At 27.9% G+C, this 26,907-nt stretch overlaps 1 protein-coding gene across 1 annotated transcript in view; it reads right to left on the bottom strand.

Moving 5' to 3' along the window:
* Positions 1-21,532, bottom strand: part of LOC132947861 (procathepsin L) — a 38,572-nt gene extending 17,040 nt beyond the window's left edge. The window contains exons 1-3 of the mRNA XM_061018097.1: positions 21,522-21,532; positions 21,330-21,444; positions 9,619-9,768 (exon numbers count right to left, since the gene is read on the bottom strand). Coding sequence (XP_060874080.1) covers positions 9,619-9,768; positions 21,330-21,444; positions 21,522-21,532 — 276 coding nt within the window. The remainder of the gene's footprint in view (positions 1-9,618; positions 9,769-21,329; positions 21,445-21,521) is intronic.
* Between the last annotated feature and the right edge of the window lie 5,375 nt (positions 21,533-26,907).

Raw genomic sequence — 26,907 nt, 5'->3', positions numbered from 1 at the left:
GATAAGACTGAGGAGAATGAAACTGAAGTCTGGAAAACAAGCAAGAGATGAGCTTTTATCTAACCAGGAAGATAATTTTCGTACTGATGTTTTTTATAGAATTTTGGATTCAATTATTTCATCTATTGAAAATCGATTTTCTGAGTCTCGAAATATACTTTACTTTCACCTGAACGTTTAAATGTATTAAAAATGAAAATGATTTACCCAATGATGCTTTTAAATCCATTTCAAACTGGATTTTAATTGACCTCACTCAACTGAAAACTGAATATGTTACGTTCAGTAAAAGATTAGATAAATTGCTGAGTGGTATGAATATAAACATGCTGTATCAAAACCATGACAAACAGAGAAGTGATTTTGGTTCGGAGAATTATAGTGAAATAATGAAAATGATGTTGAAACTTCAGAAAATAAAATAACAAGCCTGCAAATTCTTAAAATGTTATCTAGCTATGACCTTCAACACGCTTTTCCAAACTTATTTAAGACATACAAAGCACTTGGGACAATACCTATATCTTAGCTTAGCTTAGCCCCCCCCCCCACCATCTGCGACGATGGGCCTAACTCCTTAAGTCTCCTCAAAAGATGCGGTTTTTGTTTTATAGGTGGTGGGTGTGTGCACATTTTGTTGGCCTCATGGATAAGAAAAGGACACCACGCCACTATTTTTGCCTCACTAAATATCCATCGTGATATTAAAGTGGATATTAATGTTGTTATAGATGAACTCGCTAAAAAATCAAAATCAAAACGAAAATTAAAAATGTATAGTTTTAAAAAAAAAATATATTAAATATTTCAACTTTAATATCAGCGTTCTAAGATAGTAATAAGATATTTAATGTATTTATTGATTATAATAAAAACACACAAAATTCAAAACAATTTAATATATTACATTGTTTTTTCCCCCCTACACTCCCACCCAAAAAAAAAGAAAAATTCTGGATACGCCACTGGCTGATAGTAACAAATTTATTGTAATAGAAAATTACATTTCTTCCATACGAATAAAAATGGTAATTATGAATCTTCCTTCTCCAATAGTACCAAAGAAAAACAGGAAAATTATATATACTTTTCAGTGAATGAAAAATGATAAAAAAAATTAAATTTATTGGTATTGTATATGTCTAATATCTTACGTCTGATATTAAGTTTAAAATTAATTTACTGTTTTGTTTGGTATACCTAATAGTACCTTTTTATAATAAAATAAGACTGTTAGTACCTAACCTAACTATTAATATTTGAATTTAAAAAGTCTGAAGAATATTTTGTTGTTAATATCATATATGATAAGTGGTTTTTTTTATTTTATTCTGTCCAAGTTTAATATTGAAGTCTGATATTAAGTTTGAAATTGATTAATTTACTGATTTGTTTAAAAAAATGTTATTTTCATTTACCCCAGGTCTATAACACAAAATAATTAATAAAATAGGTAATCATTTGCCCCTTAGCAACTAGGTATGTTATATGGGGAAAATGGAAATATGCATACTTCATAATATATTGAAGTGATATAAAATCAATGCTAATGTTAGACCAAATACTCAAGAACGGCTAACCAGATTTTAAAAATAATTTCATCATTAGAACGCTACATTATCTTTAAGTGCTTTATGCTTATTTAAAAAGGGGAAATTAAAACCCAGAGAGGTGCTCAAACGGGGTTTTCGATATTTACGGTGGAAATTTTTGTTTATAAATTGTTGTTTTTGGTTTAAAGTAGTACCTATAAATTGGTGATGCATATTTGAGCATTGTTCTCAACTATTTGTGCATAGTGACTCATATTTTTACCATCCAGCTTTGCATATTTTCCACATTTCAGACTCAGGCGCGGATCTATGGGGGGGGGGGGTCATGGGGGTCATGATCCACCCCAAAAAATCAAAATTAAGTCCTTTATTTTTATTTAAAAATTAAAATATCCAGAAATTGTGTTTTTAATGTTTCACAGATTTGTTTTTCAAAAAAAAAAAAATATATAAAATATAATATATAGAACATATTTTATTTATATATTATATTATATAGCTACCTACAGGCTACAGCCTGCATTTAAACTAAATCACCACTTGTTCATAAAATCATGATTTCCAATAAACATATATTTTCTAAGAATATTAATAGTGTTTATAAACTGATTGACGATTGACGATAATTAATAAGAAATCGGCGGAAAGAATATGTTCGTCGTTCGACGGAAATATTATTTTCAACCCGTATAATAATATAAGGTACACTTACACTTACCTACAGTCTACACGCGTACGTCTATATATTATATAGGTACTTGGAATGGCGACGCAGCCACCGCTAATCACTAATTTGCGTTCTAATAATTTGTTACAAAATTGAAAATACCATATACAACGTTAAATGTTTGACTGCTTATTGAATCATTTTATTTTGCTGTGAACGTCTGGGACACGTGCATCAGTCGTCGAGTACGAAAAAAAACTATGGTGAGTATATAATTATAATTATTGTAATAATCGATGCAATTCCTATTCGAATGAAGTTTCAATCGAGCATTTTATTATTCAAATGATTATAATGTATAAGCTAATAGTTTATATTAGGAGTCTACAACCTTTTATGCAGTGGACGTATTATTTTCTAGAAATCTTGAGGGACACATCCGTAGTAAAAACATGTATTTTGTATAAAAATTAAGTTTATATAATTTATAACATACTAACAGATAATTGAATTTTAAATTTTAAATTTTAAATTCCAAATTATTTATTTTTCGTTATTAAAATAAAGTACGAACACTATGAACTAATTCATAATATGTTTATAGCGATATCTTATAGTCGTTAAATATAAGTTAATTATATTTGATTAAAATTATAGAAAAAATACAAGCTATACTTAAAATGTGATCCCGCAATGCAGTAGCAATTATGAAATGTGTAGCAACAAATTAAAAAGTGTGCAATACTTTTATAACATTTTTAATATATCTTTATTTATAATGCAAATTCAATTTTTTGATTCATAAATCTTAAGTTTCTCGTCATATATCAAGGACTTTTATTTTATAATTATCATATTCAACGGCAACATGGTTGATTGTTAATACTTAAATAGGTTGTTACTGGTATAGTTTAATATTGGTAGCACAATAAAAAAAAATAATATTATAAATATAATTTTTTTTATTTGTTAAATGATAAAATATTTAATAAGTAGTAGTGATTTTGATTTCTGATATATTATTTATTCTATACCAATAGAAAATTACTTATAATCTATAGGTATACAAAAATAACTAAAATTATAAATATCCCTCTGTAAAAACATTTTGCATTCCCTATTTAACTATAGTTTTTTTTTTTGTATTTTCATTTTATCTTAGTATAAAATGTTTGAAATGTCTTTCTGTATTTTATGTAGGGTGATTCATTTAAAAGAAATAGTGGGTCGGTAAGAAAAATAGACACATTCTTCAGTAAGAAGCCAAAACTTGGGTCTGACAATCGACAAAACGAGTCATCTATATCTACTTCGGTACCTAATTCTGACCATAGAAATAATTTGGCGATTGACATTCCGTGTACGAATACGTTATCTGCATCTAAATCTGAACAGAAAAACGACTCCCATATCAATTTTGATTACTCTTCAGATATTGGTTGTTTTATAAGAAGCAAAAGCATTGACAATTCTTCAAAAGCTAATCTTCTCGAAAAACACTGGATGCCACCTATAAATTACGAATTTCCTTTTTGTGTGGTCACCAAGAATGGAAAACAAACCAAAAAGTACGCTCAAAGATCACATCTTAATAAATTCCATTGGCTCGTTTTATCACACAAAGACCAGGGGCTGTATTGCAAGTATTGTGCTCTATTTGCTTCAGGCTCAGGTGGTGGAGTTCAAACAAATACGCCTCTTAAACGGCTTGTTCAACAACCTTTAAAAGCTTTTGATGACCTACTTGGAGAAAAGGGGTCTCTATTAACACACCAGCGAAATAAATATCACCAAATGTCGGTCGAAGCTGGGAAAAGTTTTCTTGTAACTTACCATAACCCTGACCTTAATGTTGCTAACCAAGTCTGTAAGCAGCGAATGGCGCAGGTAAAAGAAAATAGAGATCGTTTGCGACCAATTGTCAGTACAATTGTATTATGTGGCCGCCAAAATATTCCCCTGCGTGGGCATAGGGACGACGGAAAAATAATTCTAAATGTTCACAAAAATGAGCAAAATAGCGTGGTAGCAAATCAAGAGGGGAATTTTAGAGCTCTCCTAAGGTTTCGTATCGAGTCAGGTGACTCAAATCTGCGTCAACATTTAGAAGTAGCAAACTCCAATGCAACATATATCAGCAAAACAGTGCAAAACGAACTGATCGATACATGTAAAGATTTGATTCAAGAAGCTATTTTAGCTAGAGTAAAGGAAGCGAAATTATTTTCATTAATATTTGATGAAACAACTGATATCTCTCACACTGAGCAGCTGAGTCTCTCCATTCGATATTTCTATAATGGAGTAATCAAGGAGGATTTTTAACTTTTTGCGATGCTTACGAGATGATTCATTTTGAGGACGCAAGAGCAGAGCGTCGTTTGACAGGCGTTGAATTGTCACGTATAGTGGAAGATCTTTGTTTTAAATTTGATATTGATTTGGCATGGTGTGTTGGTATTGGTACAGATAGCTGCTCTGAAACTAAGGGTGCAGTTCATGAACTTTCTAAAAAAGCCACTAACGCTAAGCGTTGTCCATGCAACAACCATATTTTAAACAATTCATTAGCCAAATCTTCAAAAGTTTCGGCTTGTCGTAATGCTTCAGCAACTATGAGGAAAGTAGTAGCTTTTGCTAATGCGTCAGCAAAACGGCACAAATTCTTTGAAGAGGAGCTTGAAGGAATGGCTCTACAAGGAATATGTGAAACTCGTTGGGTTGAAAGGCATGATGGACACTTACAATTTCAAGGCGATAACTTTGTCAAAATATGTAATGCCCTGCACCGAATTACAACTTGGGTGTAAAACCGCGAGTGATGCTCAATGTCTCCGACATGATTTATGTAGTTCTGAGTTCATTATTGCATCAGTATGTTTGAATGATGTCTTAGGTATGTGATGATTTATAGATTTGTAAAAAAAAATTTATGACTTTTTATTTAATGTATTAATATTTTACATTTTGGGAACAACTGTGTCACTTAGCCGTTTTCTTCAGACTTCGTCTATTGACTTGAAAAGGGCAACCGACGCAATGAAAGACACTATTTTTCTTCTGAAGCAAAAGAGAACAAATAGTGATGTTGTTTTCCAGCAATTATTTTCAGAGTCAAAAGAGATTTTCGAGCAGTTAGATGTGGAGATAAGATTACCAAGAATTGTTCCTAGACAGAAGCACCGAGAAAATAATCAGCCAGGTCAAACTGCAGAAGAATATTTTCGCAAAAGTATATATATTCCTCTCTTGGATTCAATAATAGCAGATTTAGAAGAACGACTATCTCCAGAGGTGCTTTCATTGTTTAATTTGGGTGTATTTTTACCAAAAACTGTTTACTCAGAAGTTGATTTGGTAGCCGTACGGGAAGCAGTTAAAAACTACACTGAACTTCTACACAGGCCTCATATATCTACGGTATTGTCAGAATTTCAGCTTTGGGTTACAAAATGGAAACGTGAAGTAGAAAGTGGAAATAAAGTACCGGAATTCTTACCTCAGGTAATAGAACAGTGTGACACAGATTTATACCCAAATATAAATGTTCTATTGCAAATACTCGCAACACTTCCTGTAAGTGCAGATACAGCGGAGCGATCGTTCTCCGCTCTCAGGCGCCTTAAGACGTGGCTTCGTTCAAACATGGGAGAGGAACGCCTCACTGGTCTCGCTTTACTCAATATTCACAAGAATATAGCAGTAAATGTTGATGACATTATAACCAGATTTGGAAAAACAAAACAAAGGAGACTAAACTTTGTCATTTAATTAATTAAAACAACAATTATCAATAAAGTTCCTATTTTATTATGTCTTAACTGTGTATTAAGTTTTTGTCTTTTCGTAAATATGACCCCCCCCCCCCCCCTCAATTTTAGTTCTAGATCAGCGCCTGAATTTTCAGTGCATATTGTAATAGTTATGAAGGGTCCGGTGCAAGAACCGGCTATCTCCACTTTTTTTGAAAATGCATGTTTTTACATTTTCTGATAACAAAGAATTTTGTCTACATTTCGGTGCAATAATCGGCTATATCCGTTCATTAGATAGCTTAATATCATACAAATGGAGATGTCTGGTATACAGGTTACGGTGCAACAACCGGCTATCTCCGGAGATACCCGGTTATTGCACCGAGACATGGCAACACTGTATAATAGTGCGCGAGATGATAGCATAATATTATTTTATCAGTAAGTTATAATATATTTCGTAAATTTACTATTCGTTTTTTGTTATAACTTATAAAGTTTATATATTTTGTTAATTTAAATAGTTATTTACTGTTATAACTTATAATCGATACATTTTAATTTATTTTGCTTTTATTATATTATTTATAAAATATAACATCATGAACGATGATGCTATACGTAATATTGTACTCGAAGACTGGGATATATCCTCGTCAGATTTGGAGAGACTTATTAACCATATTAAAAGTTATAAGGCAAGTCCAGAAGATTTACGAGGCAAACATACGAACCGATCAAATAGAATATCAACTGACATTACATTTAAAATAAATGCGCACATTAACAGTTTTCCTAAAATCCAATCTCATTATAGCCGATCTGACAACTCCAATGTTAACTATTTATCACCCGAACTTAACATTTCTAAAATGTACAAGCTGTATTTAGAAAAAAATGAACCTGAAAAATTTGAATTAATAAAAAGAGGCGAGAAAAATATTAAACCCATAGTTAAATATGATTATTTTTCTGAACATTTTAAAAATAATTTCAATCTATCTTTTGGTACTCCAAGAACTGACACGTGTCAAACTTGTGACCGATTAAAAAATATAATTGACCATGAAACTGATCAAGAACTAAAACTTCAGTTTGAATCAGAAAAAGAAATTCATATAAGCAAAGCAGAGATGTTTTATAATGATTTAAAATTATTTGTTGAAAAAGCTAAATCGAATAAAGAAATCGAGGTATTAAGTTTTGATTTTCAGCAGAATATGCCATTGCCACACATTCCGTGTGGTGATGTATTTTATAAACGCCAAATATGGGTATATAATTTTTGTATTTATTCAGGAAAGACAGGCCAATCATACCACTACATGTACGACGAGTCGATTGCCAAAAAAGGAAAAAACGATGTTATTAGTTTCATTCACGATTTTCTTAAAAATAAACTCGCGCCAGGTGTAAAAAACATTTATATATTTACAGACAACTGTAGCTCGCAGAACAAAAATAATAGCCTCTTCCAATATTTATATACAGTAATTCAATCTAAGATGTTCAACTTAGAATATATCACACATCGGTATCCAGAGCCGGGACATAGCTTTTTGCCGTGTGATCGATGTTTCGGGTTGATTGAAAAAGTTAAAAGAAAAGTTGAACGAATATATTTACCAAAAACCTACAAAGAAATTGTAAAAAAAACATCCAAAAAATTTCATGTGATAGATGTATCTCGAGAAATGATTTTCAACTTTTCGGATTACACACAACCGTTGTTTAAGAAAACATTAAAAAGTGTTAACAACCATAAGTTTACCATTATGGCCTATAGGCGTATGGAATATAAAATGGAAGGTTTATTCTGTACTGTGTACCATAATTCAGTAGGATTCGAAGAGTTTCATCTACAAAAACAATCATCTATATTGAAGTTCCCCGAAGAAAACAATAATTATTTATCACTATTACACCCAGAAATTTTAAAAATTAAAGAGGATAAATTTCGGGATGTCCAAGACCTGGCAGCGAAATATGTCCCACCAAATTCTTTATGGTTCTATAACGATCTAGTCGTCGAAACTGTTTAATATGATATGCAAAATTCCGAAAACTAAAATATAATGTTCCTAATATTAATATCACATTGTTTAATGTTATTTTTATTTTTATTTTTATATTTTCATAAGGTATGAGTTATTTTATTTCGTTTTTTAAATATTTTGTTTAATATAGTATCTTTTACATAGATACTATTTTTTTTAAATTTTTATAAAGTATGAGTTATTTTATTTCGTTTTTTTAATATTTTGTTTAATATAGTATCTTTTACATAGATACTATTTTTTTAAATTTTTATAAAGTATGGGTTATTTTATTTCGTTTTTTTAATATTTTGTTTAATATAGTATCTTTTACATAGATACTATTTTTTTAAATTTTTATAAAGTATGAGTTATTTTATTTCGTTTTTTTAATATTTTGTTTAATATAGTATCTTTTACATAGATACTATTTTTTTAAATTTTTATAAAGTATGAGTTATTTTATTTCATTGTTTAAATATTTTGTTTTACTTGTAATACCTAGTTACTCGGTTTTTTCTTTTGTTATATATTAATAACGATGTATTAATAAATATGGTATTTATTAATTGGTTATACGTGATTGGCTTTGCAACGATGTGTTTTGTTTTTTGTGTCTCCTAACACTTTTTTTGTAGTTAAAATGTTTGAATTTTCGACTTCAGTAGTGCAGTAAATTGTCCGATATATCGAAAAGTGAACATAATTTATTATTTGTATGTTAAATAGGTCAAAAATTAAGGGTAAAACAAACAGTAATATTTTTTTTATTTTTATAAATCATAAGATTCGGTGCAATAACCAGCCATCTCCACTTTTTTTTAGTGAATTTATTATTATAAATCAAGAATATGTTGTATTATTCTATACTGTTTTGTAAAACATAACTATAATACATAGTTTTAAAGTTTTGCAAATTTTTAATATTTATGATTATATTTTCAACATAAAATTGATATAAGGTCAAAAAACGAAAAAAAAAAATTTAATTCGGTGCAATAACCAGGTATCTCCGTGTTTTTTTATTTATACTATTTAATTAATGTACTTAAAATAATGTAAAATGTAAATTTATATATACATATAGATAGCTCTTCATACGAAGAATTCAATTATGTTTATATTATATTTATACCTCAATTAGAAATATTTTTATTTCGTTATTTATTTCTACTGAACAATTTCAAAAAGTGGAGATAGCCGGTTCTTGCACCGGACCCTTATTTTGGAATTATTCCGGTCTCTACTATAGCGTTAAAGTATTAGCTGAAAGCAGAAGCCCCAAAAACATACTACTGATCGTTTTCGCAAACAATCATTTTTTGTAGGTATTCCATGATTTATTATTGAATTCAAATTTAACACATCCATTAAAGTGATCTACTCAACGACGAGGTACACCTAGAGTACTTACTAACTACTTACTGTACTGCTTAGTGTTTTATTTGCCACATTTCAAAATCAAAATTTAAAAATAACATTTTACTGCATACCAAAGTAGACACTTTAGGTTCAGAAATAAATGTTCTACCAGTATATATCATAAACTTTTTGTTTAACCAAAATAGTACCTGTAACTATTATTTTAGGATGAAAAAATTGATTACCATGTCAGCTAAATGATTCAAATTTAGCGTGTAATTGTGTTTTCCACCTTCAGCCTCTTCGTTGTGTCTGTTAATATGGTGGAAGTTCTCCTCCCATGCTGAGCGATGGTGGTGTTCATTAGTTCTTATGTATGTTTTATTATGTTCTGCCTATAAAATAAAAATCACGATTTCTTAATTTTGTCAGGAATGATTATAAACGGACTTAGTCTATTAGCTTGTAGCCAGTGGCGGCCCGTGGGTTTTTAATGAAGTAGTGCACATCAAAAAAAAATATAACAATATTATTTATATATATATATATAATATACTATACATATAACATATATATATTATAAATTGTATTAAATAATTGTTTACAAATTTTAGTTATTCATCAATTAGTTTTTATTTTGTTTAAATTTTTAAACAGAAACACGATTGTAGTTTTGAATTTCCGATAATGATCAACTAACATTATTTATCAGCTGATAATCGGAATATAATAAACGAATGAGTAAAAATAAATTATAGTGCCTATACCGACGCGCAACGGTGCGGTGACGTCGAAAATAATTCGCTGCAAATAATTTAATTGGTTATGTGCATATTACCTCCATTATAACGCCGGTTGCATATTTCAACTTGTTTAATTTTTATACTGTACAAATGTGCACTACTGCACTAATACACACCGATACCGTTTCGTCGCGGGCAACCGTGCGCGGCAGTTTGGTCATCGAAATAACCCAATCCAATTAATATTATAAATAATTTATTTAATATTCTGAATTTGTTTTTTATTTTTAAAAATAATCTTAATAACACTATAAGTACTTAGTTGTATTATTATGATTTATGTTTTAATTTTTTCTTGAGTTTGGGTAGGTAGTGCACGTGCCGCTTGTAGCCACTGCTTGTAGCCGTTTTTATTATACTATATGACTATATGTATATTATTTTACTATAGCCGAGCTATGACTATAACAGTAATACGCAACTACGTAAGGCGAAATACCTACATTACAACAATAATAGCACAGATTATGTCTTTTCAATATGATCTGTGACCGCGTAATATAAAATATTATAAATACGCTTGATAAATTTGAAACAAATCGCACATCTACCCTCCACCCTGCCATGTACTGTGATGTAAGTATTTCTCCTTTTCTCACTAATCCACCGCCGCCAAAAACAACACCACCACTCCATGACATAACCAGTTGGGGAAATACGTCACAGACATGTGTATCACGAGTTACTGACATACCTAATTTATTTATCCTGGTGACCCAATAATAATAAACCACGCAGCATAATTTATGTCACTACGAATATGTCTAATAGTCAAGGTATTCCATTATAATACTAATTATAAAAGTTGAACATTTTATAAATTTTATAAATTTTCAGGAACAAAATAATTATTAAATTATAAAATTTGATACATTTTGTCAAAATTCGAACTTTAAATGCTTATACAAAAAAAAATTGCCTGTGTATTTTTAATATTTTTCAACTGCTATTGTAACAATATATCAAGAGCCTTGCATTAAATTTTCACGCTTTTTTACCCAACAAATAAAATTTAATTGATATTTATAGAAAAAAAAAACTATACAAATTGAAAACTGACAATGTCTGTAAACAGCTCAAAACCTACACAGCATTCAGAACATGTGCACATTTTAGTCATATGTGTTTTAAGTGTTCTTGGAAATATGTTATGAAATCATATTTTGAACACCTTGTATGTTCTATCTATTATTGAAAATAAATAGTTTCTTTCATATTATAGAAACATGTTTCTAAGATGTTTTAGGAAATATGGAACGGTAACATGTTACTAAAATATTATAAACATATGTTCTATTAAATATTGAAAATAAATGGTTCCTCCCATATTATAGAAACATGTTTCTAAGATGTCTTAAGGAAATATGAAACGGTAACATGTTACTAAAATATTATAAACATGTGTTCCTTTAAATATTGAAAATAAATGGTATCTCCCATTTTATAGAAACATGTCTTTAACATGTTGTAGGAAATATGGAACCGGTTACATGTTATTAAAATATTGTTAAATTATGTTCCATTAAATATATGTATGGCAGTTTGGTATTTTATATGAAGGATTTAGCAGATGAACAAAGTGCCTAAAACCTTCGTCTTCGACCATCTTCAATGGTTGAAAATCTTTAGTGATCTTTGGATAAGGACATCGTCAATTTTATTTTGTGCGTCAAATGTCACTTTTCTTAGTACGTATTCTAAAATATTAGTTTATTTTCTTTTGCGGATATGAACTATTGAATTTTGAATAGATGTTGATGAAGTTGGATTTTTAAAAATGATGGAGTTGTATTTGGTACCATATTTGAAGAAGATGCGGGAAATTGATCACTAGACGTTTGACCAGGATCATCAACGATTTCTTTGTTAACTTTGTTCGACTACAGAAAAATAAACTTATTTAATAATACTGTTTAGTGTATCAGTAGGTACATCAGTACCTATTTTGTATTTACTATACTTTATTTCAAAATTTTTAAATTAACTTACTTGGTTTTTTGTACTTATTGCTATCCAATATATGTTAGAATAATGCGTTTTTAAATTTGTAAAGCTAGTTTTAAAAGAATATTTTTTTTTACAAATCATACACCTAGCATATATGTTGTGTTTTCAATGACAGTGAAATGAGACCAAATATCACTTATCTTGCGGCTCATATTGAAATATTAAACAAATTATTGAACAGATTAACAGGTCAACTAGACAATTAGTATACCAGAGTTAATCACAGACAACGCAATGTTCAACTATGATGTACTTTGGTAAAATGTGCTTAATTTATTTAATTGCCAACATGAATTGTTTTGTAGACATAAGAGTTGGTATTTGTAGGAACATGTTAATTCTTGCAAAGAATTATTGTTTGCATTTATATTATAACTATACTATGTTTAATATGTATATTATGTCCATATCAACAGTACAGTCTTAACTCACACCTTGGTGGTTAATTACCAAAGAACAAAGTATTTCAAAATTATTATAAAACAAGTTTTATTTTCATTTTTTAGTATAAATTTAAGTAGGAGGTACAACAACTACTAATAGTACCTAATTAAATGTAACATTATACTATTTTAAATTAGTAATACAAAATTAATTTAACAAACAGACTTTTATTTATTAAAATAAAAAAATGTATTTATATACATGGCAAGTATATTTTGTATTTGCTCTTAAATACTTTCTGAATCAATGTTTCATGTGTACATTATATTATGTTCAGTAAAAACATTTTAAATTTGGTAATTTATTCAATAAAATTTAAAATATTAAGGCGTATCATCCTCCCTTATGTGACCAATTGGACACTGTTCATCGAAGTGGTGAGTTCTGTTGAGATTGATGTAGCACTATATAGGACTACAACACTTGCCAGTGTATACTCGCTCTGAAATCAAGAGGGACTAGACGTAGGGAGTACTCGCACTGACATTAATGAGTATGGAAAACCTTTATATATAAATCAATATGAACTCAGGCGTCACAAGGGAGAGCTAGAACATTTGAAAAAGAGCCATCTCGTCATGACTACGAGCTTATTTGCTATTGGTAAAATGTTAACTATAGCTATTAGCTGCTAATTATTATAAATATACAATACTACAATAGCATCACATTATCAGCTGTTTACACAAAATTGAAAATGGCAATAGCTAATGCTAAATAAATAAATAGCATTTTACCATCACTAAATAAAGATCGGGGACGTACGGACAACATGCGCGAGCCAGGCGGTGAGAGAGTGAGGCGAGAACAGCGGAGCTGTTACCAGTTGCGCACTTGCGTTAGTCGTAGAGCGGGAAGTCTTGCTCGGTAACAAATAGGAACATGGTTACAAATTTTATTTAATCATAGTCCGTGGGTCTATGGCACCTAGTGAAATAACGACCAATAGTGTGCGTCCCTGCGACAATCGTGATTTTGTGTCTGACTTTTGTTGTCATTTTTACAATAAAGTCAGTGTTGCCGATGATGTGGTAATTTAATCCACGTGTGGTACTTAGTGTGGTATAGTATAAAATGTGGTATTTTTGTGGTATTTATGAAAATACAAAAAAATGTGGTATTATATACTATATATAGAAAACTAAATTGCAATATACTAAAAAAAGTTTTTTTTTTATATTATCATTATATAATATTCACAGAATATGTATACTGTAGTTCTGTACTTATGTGAGTTTGTTGTGACACAATATTCGTGGTGTAATCACAACTAGCCACTATCATAGATTATAGTATTATACCTAGATGGCTAGATCATTATATTATACCTTTGACAACAATAACATCTTGTAGATATGGAACCGTAGTCATTAATTAACAGTTATTATAACTGTTAAGTGAAAAGTGATAACACGAAATTCAATACTCATCATCCATATAATACGATCTAATAAATATTATATTATAGGTACCTAGCTGTTATTTTGTTTATAAATATTTATAAAAAAAATTTATAGTAGTCATTAAATCATGGATAAATGGCTAAAAAAAGTTGTGTCTGACTCTGACACTGAACCTACTCAAATGATTTTAAAAGAAATAGAAATCATTGATGATCCGGAATCTTTGTTGAGTTTGTGTATTGTTGATTCAAGTTTAGTTACTGAAGAAGAGCTAGAAACTTCTCAACCATCAACAACATATATTAGGTATACTGTTTAAAATGAAAAGCTCATATATATATAATTATATGAATCATAACTATTTCCGATACAACAAGAAAGACATTTATTTGTTTCCTATAATATTATCAAAATAGAATTTTTCTAAGTTTCTAAAAAAACTTTAAACATTTGTTTACTTAAAAAGTGTAAATTGTTGCATTAAAAAAATTGATTATTGCTTTTTTTTATTTAGATTTAATCTATAACTATTATACCTTATTGTATTATTAAATCTGGTTTTAGATTCCATAAGAAGAATTCAAAAGTTTAAAAATACTTGTGACCAAGACATATCACTTGCAATCAAGAATTGGCTAGCCCAAGCAACCAATAGGATAAAAAAAAAACAACAATTTATTAATTGTCATTCTAGTTCTTCATCTACATATCAGCAATAATCTCTAAATGTTATTATTGGAATTCTTATTGCAATTTTTGGATTTTTAATAATAATTTAATATAATATATGAATAATGAATATATTACATAATATTCATGCATAATATAAAATAGGTGAATGATTTTTTTTTTAATTTTGCAAGTTATTGCCCAAGTTCGGAAAACATATTTTTTTTGTATTCTTATTAATAATTTAATATAATATTATATGAATGCATACATAGTATTCATGTATAATGAAGGTTTTTTTTTAATTTTGCTATTTTAATTAAATAAACAGTTTATTTTACAAAAATATGTTTTATTTTTTATTTTATTTAAGTAATTAAATTTATTTATTAGATATTTAGATAGTAAACATAATAAAAAAGTGGTGTTATGTTCATTATAGTAATTTTTGTTTTCAATAATTTTTTTTAACAATAAGCATATTATTGTAGTACACTATAATATGTTTTGTATCATGTATCTACAAGTAGTATGATATTATGTTCAAAATATTGATACAATGTAGTAAGAAATATCATCATAATATTTCAGGACAATGTTGGTACAATGTAATAGAAAAATATGTTCATAATATTTTAAATAATATTGTAACAATATGGTACAGAAATATATTCATAATATATCTGAAAAATATTGATACAATAAAGTGAGAATATATTTTCATAATATTGGAAGAACATGCTGTAGTAACATGATCTTTTTTGCCATGACCCATTGTCATATATTGTTATTGATTGATATATCTTTAATATGTAACTCCCTAAAAAACCATGACAAAACCATATTTAAACAATGTTGTTATAAATATGTTATTGAAACATGTATATTATATATGTGAACAATATTTCATTACTATGTGGGAAAGAGTCAAATTATTTTCAAAATTGTATGGTGTATAGAAAATGCTAATATAAACATTCAGTGAAATTTTCAAATATCTACAGTCATTTGTTTTTTAATTACAATAAAATAAGAAAATTGTTACATGAGAAATCGAGTGAATATCAAATGTTGTAATAATATGAATTTCCAACACTCATAAAAATTTAATTTGACTTGTAGACATTTTTTTTTTTTTGATAAAGGTAGACAAACTTATGAGGAATCTTGTATTACATTTTCAAATCTTAGATTTAAAAAGGAAATTTTTTATGAATTTCCAACTCAAAATAATTTGCAAATTTTCGTCATTTTTACATACTTTGTCAATATTTGAACTTCAAATGCTTACAAAAAAAAATTGTGACTGGATTTTTAATTTATTTCATCTGCTTTTGAAACAATATATTAGGAGTCTTTTATTAAATTTTCAAGCTTTTTTAAACAAGAAATAAAATTTAATTGATATTTATAGAAAAAAAACTAAAAAATGGAAACTGAAAATGTCCGTAAACAGCTCAAAATAAGTCAAAATATTTGGAAAGTGTTATGGTGTATAGAAAATGCTAAAATAAACATTCAGTTAAAATTGCATGTACCCACGGTCATTTATGTAAGTTGCACCAAAAACCAAAATTGATTTTTTCGAAATTAGATTTTGCGTAAAATTTACAGTTTTTTTTAATTTTTTTTGTTTTTCACGGCGCTTTTGAAAATAACTGGAAAATTTTTACTTTTGACCCCCCTAAAGTACCAACTAGATTCACTGTCCTATCAGAAAAGATACTGTTGAAGAAAATCCAAGCATTTTTGCTGTCCTAAAAGGTGATGACAGACACAAAAATAAAAAATAAAAAAAAAACACACATCATTGTAAAATCAATACATTCATCGCTCCGCTCAGAATCTAAAAAAATTTGTTATAGCGCAGCGCGTGGCATTATAGAAGTGTTGTGGGCATGCGTATAAACGTAAAATCGCAAACTTTGGAAGGCTAACCTAACCAATGATCAATGTTTATCTTGACGATTATCGAATGGCATACAACACATGTGCGATGTATTATCGTTATTATCAGGGCTCGGGACTTTATGCATTTGCATATTTGTTCGGGAAGTAAATAGAATAAATCTGATCCGGTACAAATTTGTGTGGTGGTGTTTGGAGTTCAAGTTTAAAAGTTTTTTGTGCATATGTTTGCATATTTTGGAATTTTTTTCTACAAATGTATATTTTTAAGATTTATTGATTTTTATTGCATATTTTAAAATAATCTCTGATTATTTACTCTTAAATCATATTTTTAGTAAATTAGGTAATCAATTTTATCTACATGATTTTGTCAGCAATAATACCGATGAGGCAATAATCAATAGTGTTACGGGGAACCCATTTTATTTTTAGCTCTGAAGACAATATTATTTTTATTTAATCTGTCTTTTACAGTATTATTTTGTTTGCCAGTACACAGTGATCGACCGACTACGATCGTTATCGTGTCAATTTATAAATCGTCAATCGTTCTCGTGTTCGTATTTGTATTCGTTATTTTGTATTTATTAGTGCTCGTATTTGTAATATAATATGCCAAAAGAAAAAAAATACAAATTATTCGGTTGAAAAGTTTCATTCTGGAATTTGGGGATAATGTATTTTTGCAAATTTTTTTCGCATTGTAGATTTGCAAAATATTTGAAATTAAAGTAGAATATGAACGGCGATCTAGTGTAATACAACATATACAAACAGTTAAACATGTGAAAATGATTAAACGGAGGGAAATGTTCAATACAAGAACCCAACAAATGATTACACAAACTAATACAACTAAAAAGTCTACTTTCAATATGGACTTATGTAAAGCATTGCTATCGGCTAACATTCCACTGAGTAAATTATCGAACCAAGTATTTAGAATTTTTTTGTAATCTTACACAGGGAAAGAGATACCATACGAAACAACCTTAAGAAAAGGCTATATTGATGATTGTTTTATTGAAACTATGCAAAAAATAAGAGAATATATTTCTGATCATAAAATTTGGATATCGATCGACGAAACGACCGATGCTGAATGTCGATTTATCGCAAACGTGATTATTGGTACTTTGGAAGCTGAAAAATCTGGAAAAATATTTCTATTGAACACTGAAGAACTGGAAAAAGTTAATTATTCTACAGTTAGTAAGCTATTTGACAAATCTCTTTCTATATTATGGCCAGATGGTATAAAACATGACAATGTTTTATTGTTTTTGTCGGACGCAGCACCTTACATGGTGAAATGTGGTCAAACGTTAAATGCTTTATATTCCAAAATGATACACGTTACATACACTGCACATGGGCTACACAGGGTGGCTGAACAAGTACAAATGTAAGTAACAATACAATGCAGCCATATATTACTGTGAACACTTTGAAATAATTTTCAATATTGTTAATAAATTAGATTCAGAGGATGTTTTTAGTATAAAAAATGCAAAAAAATACTTGGCAACACCTCACATTAAAAATGATTTAGTATACATAAAATCAAATTTTAGTTCTCTTACTACATCAATTACAAAATTGCAAACTGAAGGTGTTTTTTTAGCTGATTCAATCGAAATTATCGACAATGTAAGTGTTGCAATGAAAAGTCTTACAGGGACAACTGGGAAAAATATCTGTACAAAGATGGAAAATGTATTGAATTTTAATTGCTAAGTATAGAAGATGCTGAGTGTTGAAAAATCCAAAGACCTCCCATTCAACAGTTAGACATTTTTTTTTAGTAATATAGTATTTTTAAAATATACATTTTTAGTAATATGTACAAGATATGTTTTTTTAAAAATTAAATTTGAATAAGTACCTATGTATTTTTTAATTAAAAATAAATGCATATTAAAGCGCATATTTTGATATTTTTTGGTGCATATGTATGCGCATATTTTTAAGATTTTAAGCACATTAAGTCCCGAGCCCTGGTTATTATTATAAGTATTTAATAATAAAAAATGCCTTTAATAATATTTTTTAAATACTTTTTACACTGTACGCGTATTTGTAGAATATTCAAAGATTATAATATTTTATTAACATTACCTTAGGTATGCAACATCCATGTATATAACTGTTCTGTTTTCAATTATCTGCTTCAATTTTTCGGTTTTTTTTTTTAATATAAGTATTTCTGAAAGTTTCCGCTTATAGTTATTGTATGTAGTCTGAATAGTAATGAGATGCTGAAATTTGTCGTATCATACATCACTGCCACCAACAATTTTATTATGGATTATCCGAATAGATAGATGTCCATGAACAAATAATTCAACAAACACCAGACTTTCGATGTTTACGGCGCTGTCTATGTAATGCCTAGTTCTGGCAGTGCCGTCAATGTCACGAAAAAAAAACTTATAGGTCAATGTTTATTCAGCAAATTGTTTTGAGAACAACGAGGACTACGAAATTTGTATACAATATGTCATATTATATTATAATACAGCTAAATTAAAACGATGATTCTTACAAGCTAAATAGGTACCTAGATTTAGCGTTAAGCATCACTGATGATACTGAAGTATAGGGATTAAAAAAATTAATAATTTAAGGAGAATAAGTTTAAAGTATAATAGTGTATACTCTATTCAGAATAGAGTATAGTATATATTATATATAATTATGTACCATTAAACCAACATATTATAACTACCTGGTTGTAACTCATAAGTATAAATTATTATACAATCGATCTGGAATAACGGATATACGTAATTAGGTCGTAATTAGGTCAATTCGTCACATAAAACTAATGTATTAACAATTTAATATAAAATTCAATATATAATAATTGGTACATTGTTTTAACATTGAAATTAATTATTATAATTTAATATGCATATAATAAGTATATGTCACAGCTAAAATTTCAAATTTTTATAAAAAATGTAATAAAATTAAATTATAGTCAAAAACGAAACCTGTTATTTACAAAAATTAATATTAATGGCAATAAACCAAGGGAAATTTAATTTATTGGAAAATAATGAATATTTGGAATACGTATTCGAATAAATAAGCATTAAAGTATTCTGAATACTTATTAAAATACTTGAAAAAGTATTCAAATTTTTTTAGAATTTATTTTTTCCTTGCTAATTTTTGTTATTTTACGTTTAATCTTAATAAATTATAATATGATATATTAATATGTTTATTATTTATTATATAATATAGTGAGTTTTAATTTGAATACCTACATTTATTCGAATACTTTATAAGACTGAATTATAATACAGTCGAACATTTTAAACTCAAAATCGTCGATATCTTGTTGTTATTCAAATGACAAATACTAATAAGTAATAATCGTAGCCACTTGAAGTTTACACTAAATGTTTTTATTTTTATCATTAAATGATAAAAATATAGGAAATTTTCCTATACTTGACAACATTTAAAAAATATTTTGACTTGTTTAGAAATGTTTACAGTCATTTTCAGTTTTCAATTTTTTTTTTTTGATAATTGTCAATAAAATTTTATTTGTTTGGTCAAAAAGCTTGAAAATGTAATACAAGGCTGTTGATATATTATTGTTAACAGAAGTTGAAAACTAATAAAATGCATATTATGCATGTTTTTTTTTTTTATAAACATTTAATGTTCAAATATTGACAACATTTATCAAATTGATAAACTATAATATTTACAAATTATTTTGTAGTTAAAAATGTATAAAATACTTTAATAGCTTAATATATTAAACATTTAAAACAAGGTTGTACGTAAGTAGTTAATTCTGTAATATAAAAATATATATATTAACACAGTTTTTTTCTATAGTTATTTTGAGTTGAAATTTGAACGAAATTATGTATTAAATAACCAAGGTGCAATAATAACGATTTTAATTATTTTCTTGTAATTTAAAAATATTTAAATATGATAATAAAATGCAATTAATATTAATTCAATTTGCCAGCTACCGTATTGATAACAATATAAATATAATATAAATTAAACTAGGCTGGTATAGTAAAATGTAGTACAAACGTTTAATGAATCAATCAAATTGTCACCGTTAATGTATCTATAAACATTTATTAGTTTTATTAAGCCAATGTTTGTATTATTTAAAAATTACAATCGAAATGTTACATTCTTTTGTAGAGTATAATATTATAAAACAATAGGTAAATTAATTTAATTGTTATTGTTATTGTAATTGTATTTTTTTTTAATCTTATGTAGTATATCAGTGTTAACCTATCTAAATGTATGAAATTCATAAATTTTTGATTGGAATAACTTCATTACCCCGTTCATTGTTAGTGAATAAATATATCAGCTGGGTCAAATTTTGAGAATTCACCCAGGGCGATATTTGGTTGCTACGACCCTATATACAGAGGGCCACTTTTTAATAGCACTAAGTGCCACTAACATATCACGGGCCACGTTTGTGGCAACGTTTGTTTTTAGTACATTTTACTTCACGGATATTAAAAAAACATTTTAGTAAACGGCTATTTCATAAGTTTTATACAGAAATGTTAAAATTATTTTTATCTTCGGTCTTTACAGTACCTACACACGAGTTTTCTCAGTAAAGGCCCGGTGGATTTTATAATAAATCAAAATTAAATATGTTATAGTTTAACAGCTACCGTCAGATCTGTTACACAGCTATAATATACTGACCTTAAAATTGTCCCAGTGGGGGTCCAAATGAACGGAATGTTTTGGTTTCGCTCCACCAACAGCTTTCAGGAGTATCGCACAACAGAACAGCCGCCAAAGTGGAGCTTGCCTGTACCTGCAAATCAAACAAACCGTAGACACATTCGACTAATTTTATAATCGTAAAAACGCGACATATTATAATACACTCACATCGTCGTCATCTCATCAACACCTTCGCACAGCAGGTAGGTATTCGATGATATCGATACAAATTTTGTATACGAGCTGGCGCGTTTGGACCTAACCGGCAGTATTATTGTATAGAAGGAGACAGTAACAACAGGTGTGGGATATCATGGGTCGGCCGTGGTGGTCTGCGAAGAGGTTTCAATGCATTGCTTAACCGCCGTGTAAAAGGCACGTAAACAGACATTTTCGCACACTCTGCAAAAATCAATTCCGCCGACGACCGGATAACGCGTGCCATATGTATATAAAGGTGCAACACGTTTTCCGCCGAGTTGCTAATTCCTACATACAAAAAAGGGGCGGCGAGACTGACGACAACGAGATTTCGCGATTTGTGGTCTTTGAATATAGGTCATATATTGTACCGGCTAGTTGTTATTTTTTTCTTAAAATATTTTTTGTTCTTATTCACAATTTCTATTGAGTTCGAATAATTTTATACCATATATATCGTTTTTTATTTTTCCGAAAGTACGTACGTGTATAGGTATGGTTTTATTAACTGTTAGTCTACTGTAACTATAAATATCGAATATTGCAGATTATCATTTACCTATGATTGATATTATAAATTTAACCTAATAAACCGATATCGTATTTTTAGATATAAATAATATACTAAGAATCGTCACGAGGAAATATGCATTTCATTTTAATATAAATATCTTTCTTGGATGGATACATGATTTCTTATTTCTGACCGATTTTTTATAAAGTTTTCGTTGTCATGGTTACTTATTAACAAATATTTATGATTCATATATTTTCCTTGTATAGGAAAAGTATCGAGTAGGCGTGCTATGATTTTTACAGGGCTGTTTTAATTGGTGGTTTGGGGGGACAATAGCTTATGTTAGAAAGTGCCAATATTTCAATAAAAAAAGTAAAACGATGTTTTTGAACACAACCAAATTATAAATCAACAATAAGTATGCAAATAAATTGTATAATATTGGTTCCCAAACTACAACTTTTGAATATTTTTTGAGCGAAGTGAAAAATAGTCTTTTTATTTTAAATGATCTCTTTTTTGTCTAAATACTTGGCTTGTACCATAAGCGTGTGTACGAGGGGTACCGAATTTGTATACATAGTAATACATGATCTAAACATCACGATTTTTGATTTTTTGAATCATAAAATAATAAATAGATAGGTGAAAAATAACATTGATACTCAACGATAATAAATAATAATAAATTAAATGTTTTTAAAAATAAAATTGATAAAATATTACCATTACAGGTTGCGAAATTGTATTTATTTAAAATTTAAAACTGTGTTGACAATTAAAATATTTCTTGTTTAATTGAAAAAAAAATATGTATCTGTTTTGTATCATATGAATCATGTATGCCTTAAATAATAATTATGAGTAGTTAAATTAAAGTATGTAACATTTTAATTGTTTCTTCCATCAGAGTTCAGGTTTCTTAATCTTTATTGACTTAAACCACCCCTAGGGCGTCCGCAGGAATTTGTCAAGGGGAGGGAAAAATATTTTCCTTTTTACATTTTTTGTCTCACTATCCTATTAGTTATAAAGTATTTTTGTGACATATTTTCTTTTACATAGACAAGGAATGTAAAAATATTTATCTATTATACGTACATAGTTAGTTAAAACTTAAACTTTACAGTATTAACTTTAATCAATTGTTATGTAATTTTAAATTATCAAATACATTATTTTTTAATAGATAAAATGTTACCGTTGGTTTTATAATTTTAGGTAATTTATAAAATTAAATATTTCTAGCCTATTTAGTCATTGATACCACAAACTTAAAACGATGTAGCTATTGTTGTACGCTATGCATAACGTTGTAGCTTTTTTTTGATAAAGGTTTTGATACTTATGAAGAATTGTGTATTACATTTTTTATGAATTTCCAACTTAAAATAATTTGCTAATTTTTGTTTTTTTTCCGTATTTTGTCAATATTTGAACTTTAAATGCTTATAAAAAAAAACTGTGACTAAGAATTATTAATATTTTTAAAATGTCATTATAACAATATAGTAGGAGCTTTGTAAACTTTAAACCTAAAATTGAGTATAGAAACTGAGTATATATCTGTAATACAAGGCTCTTACTATATTGTTAAAATGATATTTGAAAAATATTAAAAACCTTAGTCACAGTTTTTATTTATAAGTATTTAAAGTGCAAATCTTGACAAAGATTAGATTAGCAAATTATTTTGAGTTGAGAATTTATAAAAATTTTTCTTTTTAAATCTAAGATTTGAAAATGTAATACAAGATTATCCATAAGTTTGTCTACTTTTATCTACTTTTATCAAAAAAAAAATGTCTACAAGAAAGTTAAATTAAATTTTTATGAGTGTTTGAAATTCATATTTTTACAAAATTTGGTATTCACTCGATTTCTTATGTAACGATTTTCTTATTTCGTTTTAATTAAAAATCGTACGACAGTAGATACTTGAAAAATTCACTGAATGTTATATTAGCATTAATATTTAATAATTATTATATTAACATTTTCTATACACGATAAAATTTTGAAAATAACTTGACTATTTTTGAGCTAATTACGGACATTGTCAGTTTTCAATTTTTTTAGTTTTTTTTTCTATAAATATCAGTAAAATTTTATTTGTTGGGTAAAAAAGCGTGAACATTTAATGCAAGGCTCCTGATATATTGTTACAATAGTAGTTGAAAAATATTAAAAATACATAGCCACAATTTTTTTCATAAGCATTTAACGTTCAAATTTTGACAAAATTTATCAAATTTAAAATTTAATATTTATTTTGTAGTTAAAAATTTATAAAATGTTCAACTTTTATAGCTAAGGATTAAAAATTTAAAACAAGGTTCCACGTAAATAGCTGGTATATATAAATTACTTTATTCACAATAATATCATCAAATATACTTAGTAATATCATAGGCTGACTGACTGTTTTCGCTCAGAATCGTTTTTCTTATACAATGATATTATATCATAGAATTCAAACTTAACACCATCCATTACAGTGACCCACTTGTAACCTACTGTATAGCAGAGCGACATCCACTTACCCACCTTTTTTAATTTTGCGCTTTTGAAAGCTATTGGGAATTTTAAATTTTGACCACCCAAAAGTACCAACTAGATTCACTTTCCCATCGAACAAGATACTAAAGTTGAAAATCGAAGCGTTATTTCGACTACTTATCGTGTACACACACAAAAAAAAAAAAAAAAAATACACACATCATTGTAAAATCAATACATTCATCATTCCATTCAAAATATTATATTTCAAAAAAAAGTGTACCTTATGTTTTTAATTTAAATACTATTTTTAATACTAATGGGTAATTACTATTATTGTTAAAAAAAAAAATAAATTACTAAGTGTTCCAGAACTTCTACCAATATAAATATATAACTCGAGGCCCAAACATAAAATGTCTAGAGGGCCTGAATGGGTATGGCCACTTACCCGCCCAGCCAGTCCGCCCCTGACTATTTTATATATAAAAAATTATTTTTTGTATGAACGCGCATATCTTGCAAATTAGGTACTCACCCGATTTTAGTACAGTTTCACTAATGAATCGGCTGAGTTCGGGGAAGGTTTTAATGTATAATACGTCGTAGAAAAATGCCGATATCTATCTATATAAATTAAAATTAAATGTTGTTCGTTGGTGATCGCATCACTTGAAAACGGCTGGACTCATTTGGCTAATTAAAAAAAGTATATTTGTTATAGTCCAAATAAGATTTTAAGAAAGAAACCTGTTAAAAGTTGTACAAGAAATTGAAAATGGTACAAATTTTCATGGTACCTACCTACAACCGACCTTCATTGTTAAAAATGTACAAAAATGTAGATGTGTACTAAGAAAGAATTTTCTAAAATTCACATTTTAAAAAAGTGCTTACACGAGGATTTGTATTGTTTATTTTTACTTTTTAAATGGGTAGTTGCCAGGTTGTATTTGAAAAAATATTGAATAATTGGATATTAGATATTTAGATAACTAAGATTACTAGTGATGCACAACGATATATTTTCCGTTATCGATATCGGTTCATTGATATCGATATCATATCGCGATATCGAAAAACAAACGATATCGACAAACGATATACCGATATAATTTATTTTTATATATAATAGGTTTTTTTTTTGAAATTAATATTTCTTACATTAAAAAGTGTAAATAAAAAGTATAAAAAAAGTTTTCATATTATATTATTAATTATTATAAACAAAAATTTAAAAATTTAAATTGAATTAAAATTATAGGTACATCATTTATTTTTCATCTACTGTGGGTACCTCGGAGTGTTGTATAATCGCTTCCTGAAAATATGCATACATTTTAAATTATTAAGTATTTAGCTAAAAAATATTATTATTTATTAATAGTTTTCATACCATTACGTTTTCTGATATATTTTTTTCTTTTAAATATGAATTCAAAAAAAGTAATTGATTGACTCTGTCTGGTAATAACCGCTGCATTGTGGTAAATGTAATTTTAAATTACTAGTATTACCACTGTACGCAATAATAGACTTGCACTCGCGACAGTGAACTTGTTTTTTATTTAATATTGTACCATTATTATCTATTTTAAAGCCAAAATGTTTCCATGTGTCACTACGACCTCCAGGTAATGGTACTATCTTAATAGAACTCATAATTTTTATTTAATTATTTAACTTATTAATTATAACTATTGACAAATAAATTATTATTAATTTAACTTATTAAATATTTAACTCAACGTAGACGACGGAAAAAACGAGACTAATTGTAAAAATCCAACAGTCACAGCTATATACGTCTATTGTAAGAGCTTTATCGTATTGCTTAACTCAACGTAGACGTTAAAATAGACGTAAAATTGGTGTGATATCGAAATACGACATCATTGTGCATCACTAAAGATTACACATTTGGCCTAAATGTAAAATTTGTTTTTTCTCACTTTAAAATAAACACAATTTTCAATACTTGAAATAAATATAATTAAAACATAGTGTAAGAATTTGTAATTTAGATATTATCATTTATCAAGAAATTAAATTTAAAAATAATAAGAAAAAATTAAATTGTAAACAATTATTAAATAAGGAACATAGATTATTCAAAATACGGGACAAAAAACGTGTTAATTAGGACCTTTTGTCTGAACACTGGGACGTTTCATTCAAATACCAGACTATCCCTTAAAATATAGAACGAGCGGAATCTCTGTGTTTATATAATTTTTTTGTCAACCCTTATAGCCAGAGAACAAAAGTCAGACAAAGATTTTTTTTTGCTTATTTCATTGGTTGTTATCGGTTATATATTATATTAGTATTATAGTA

Source organism: Metopolophium dirhodum, chromosome 1 (assembly GCF_019925205.1).
Source record: "Metopolophium dirhodum isolate CAU chromosome 1, ASM1992520v1, whole genome shotgun sequence".
NCBI lineage: Eukaryota > Metazoa > Arthropoda > Insecta > Hemiptera > Aphididae > Metopolophium > Metopolophium dirhodum.
This window is presented reverse-complemented; position numbering and strand designations above follow the sequence as displayed.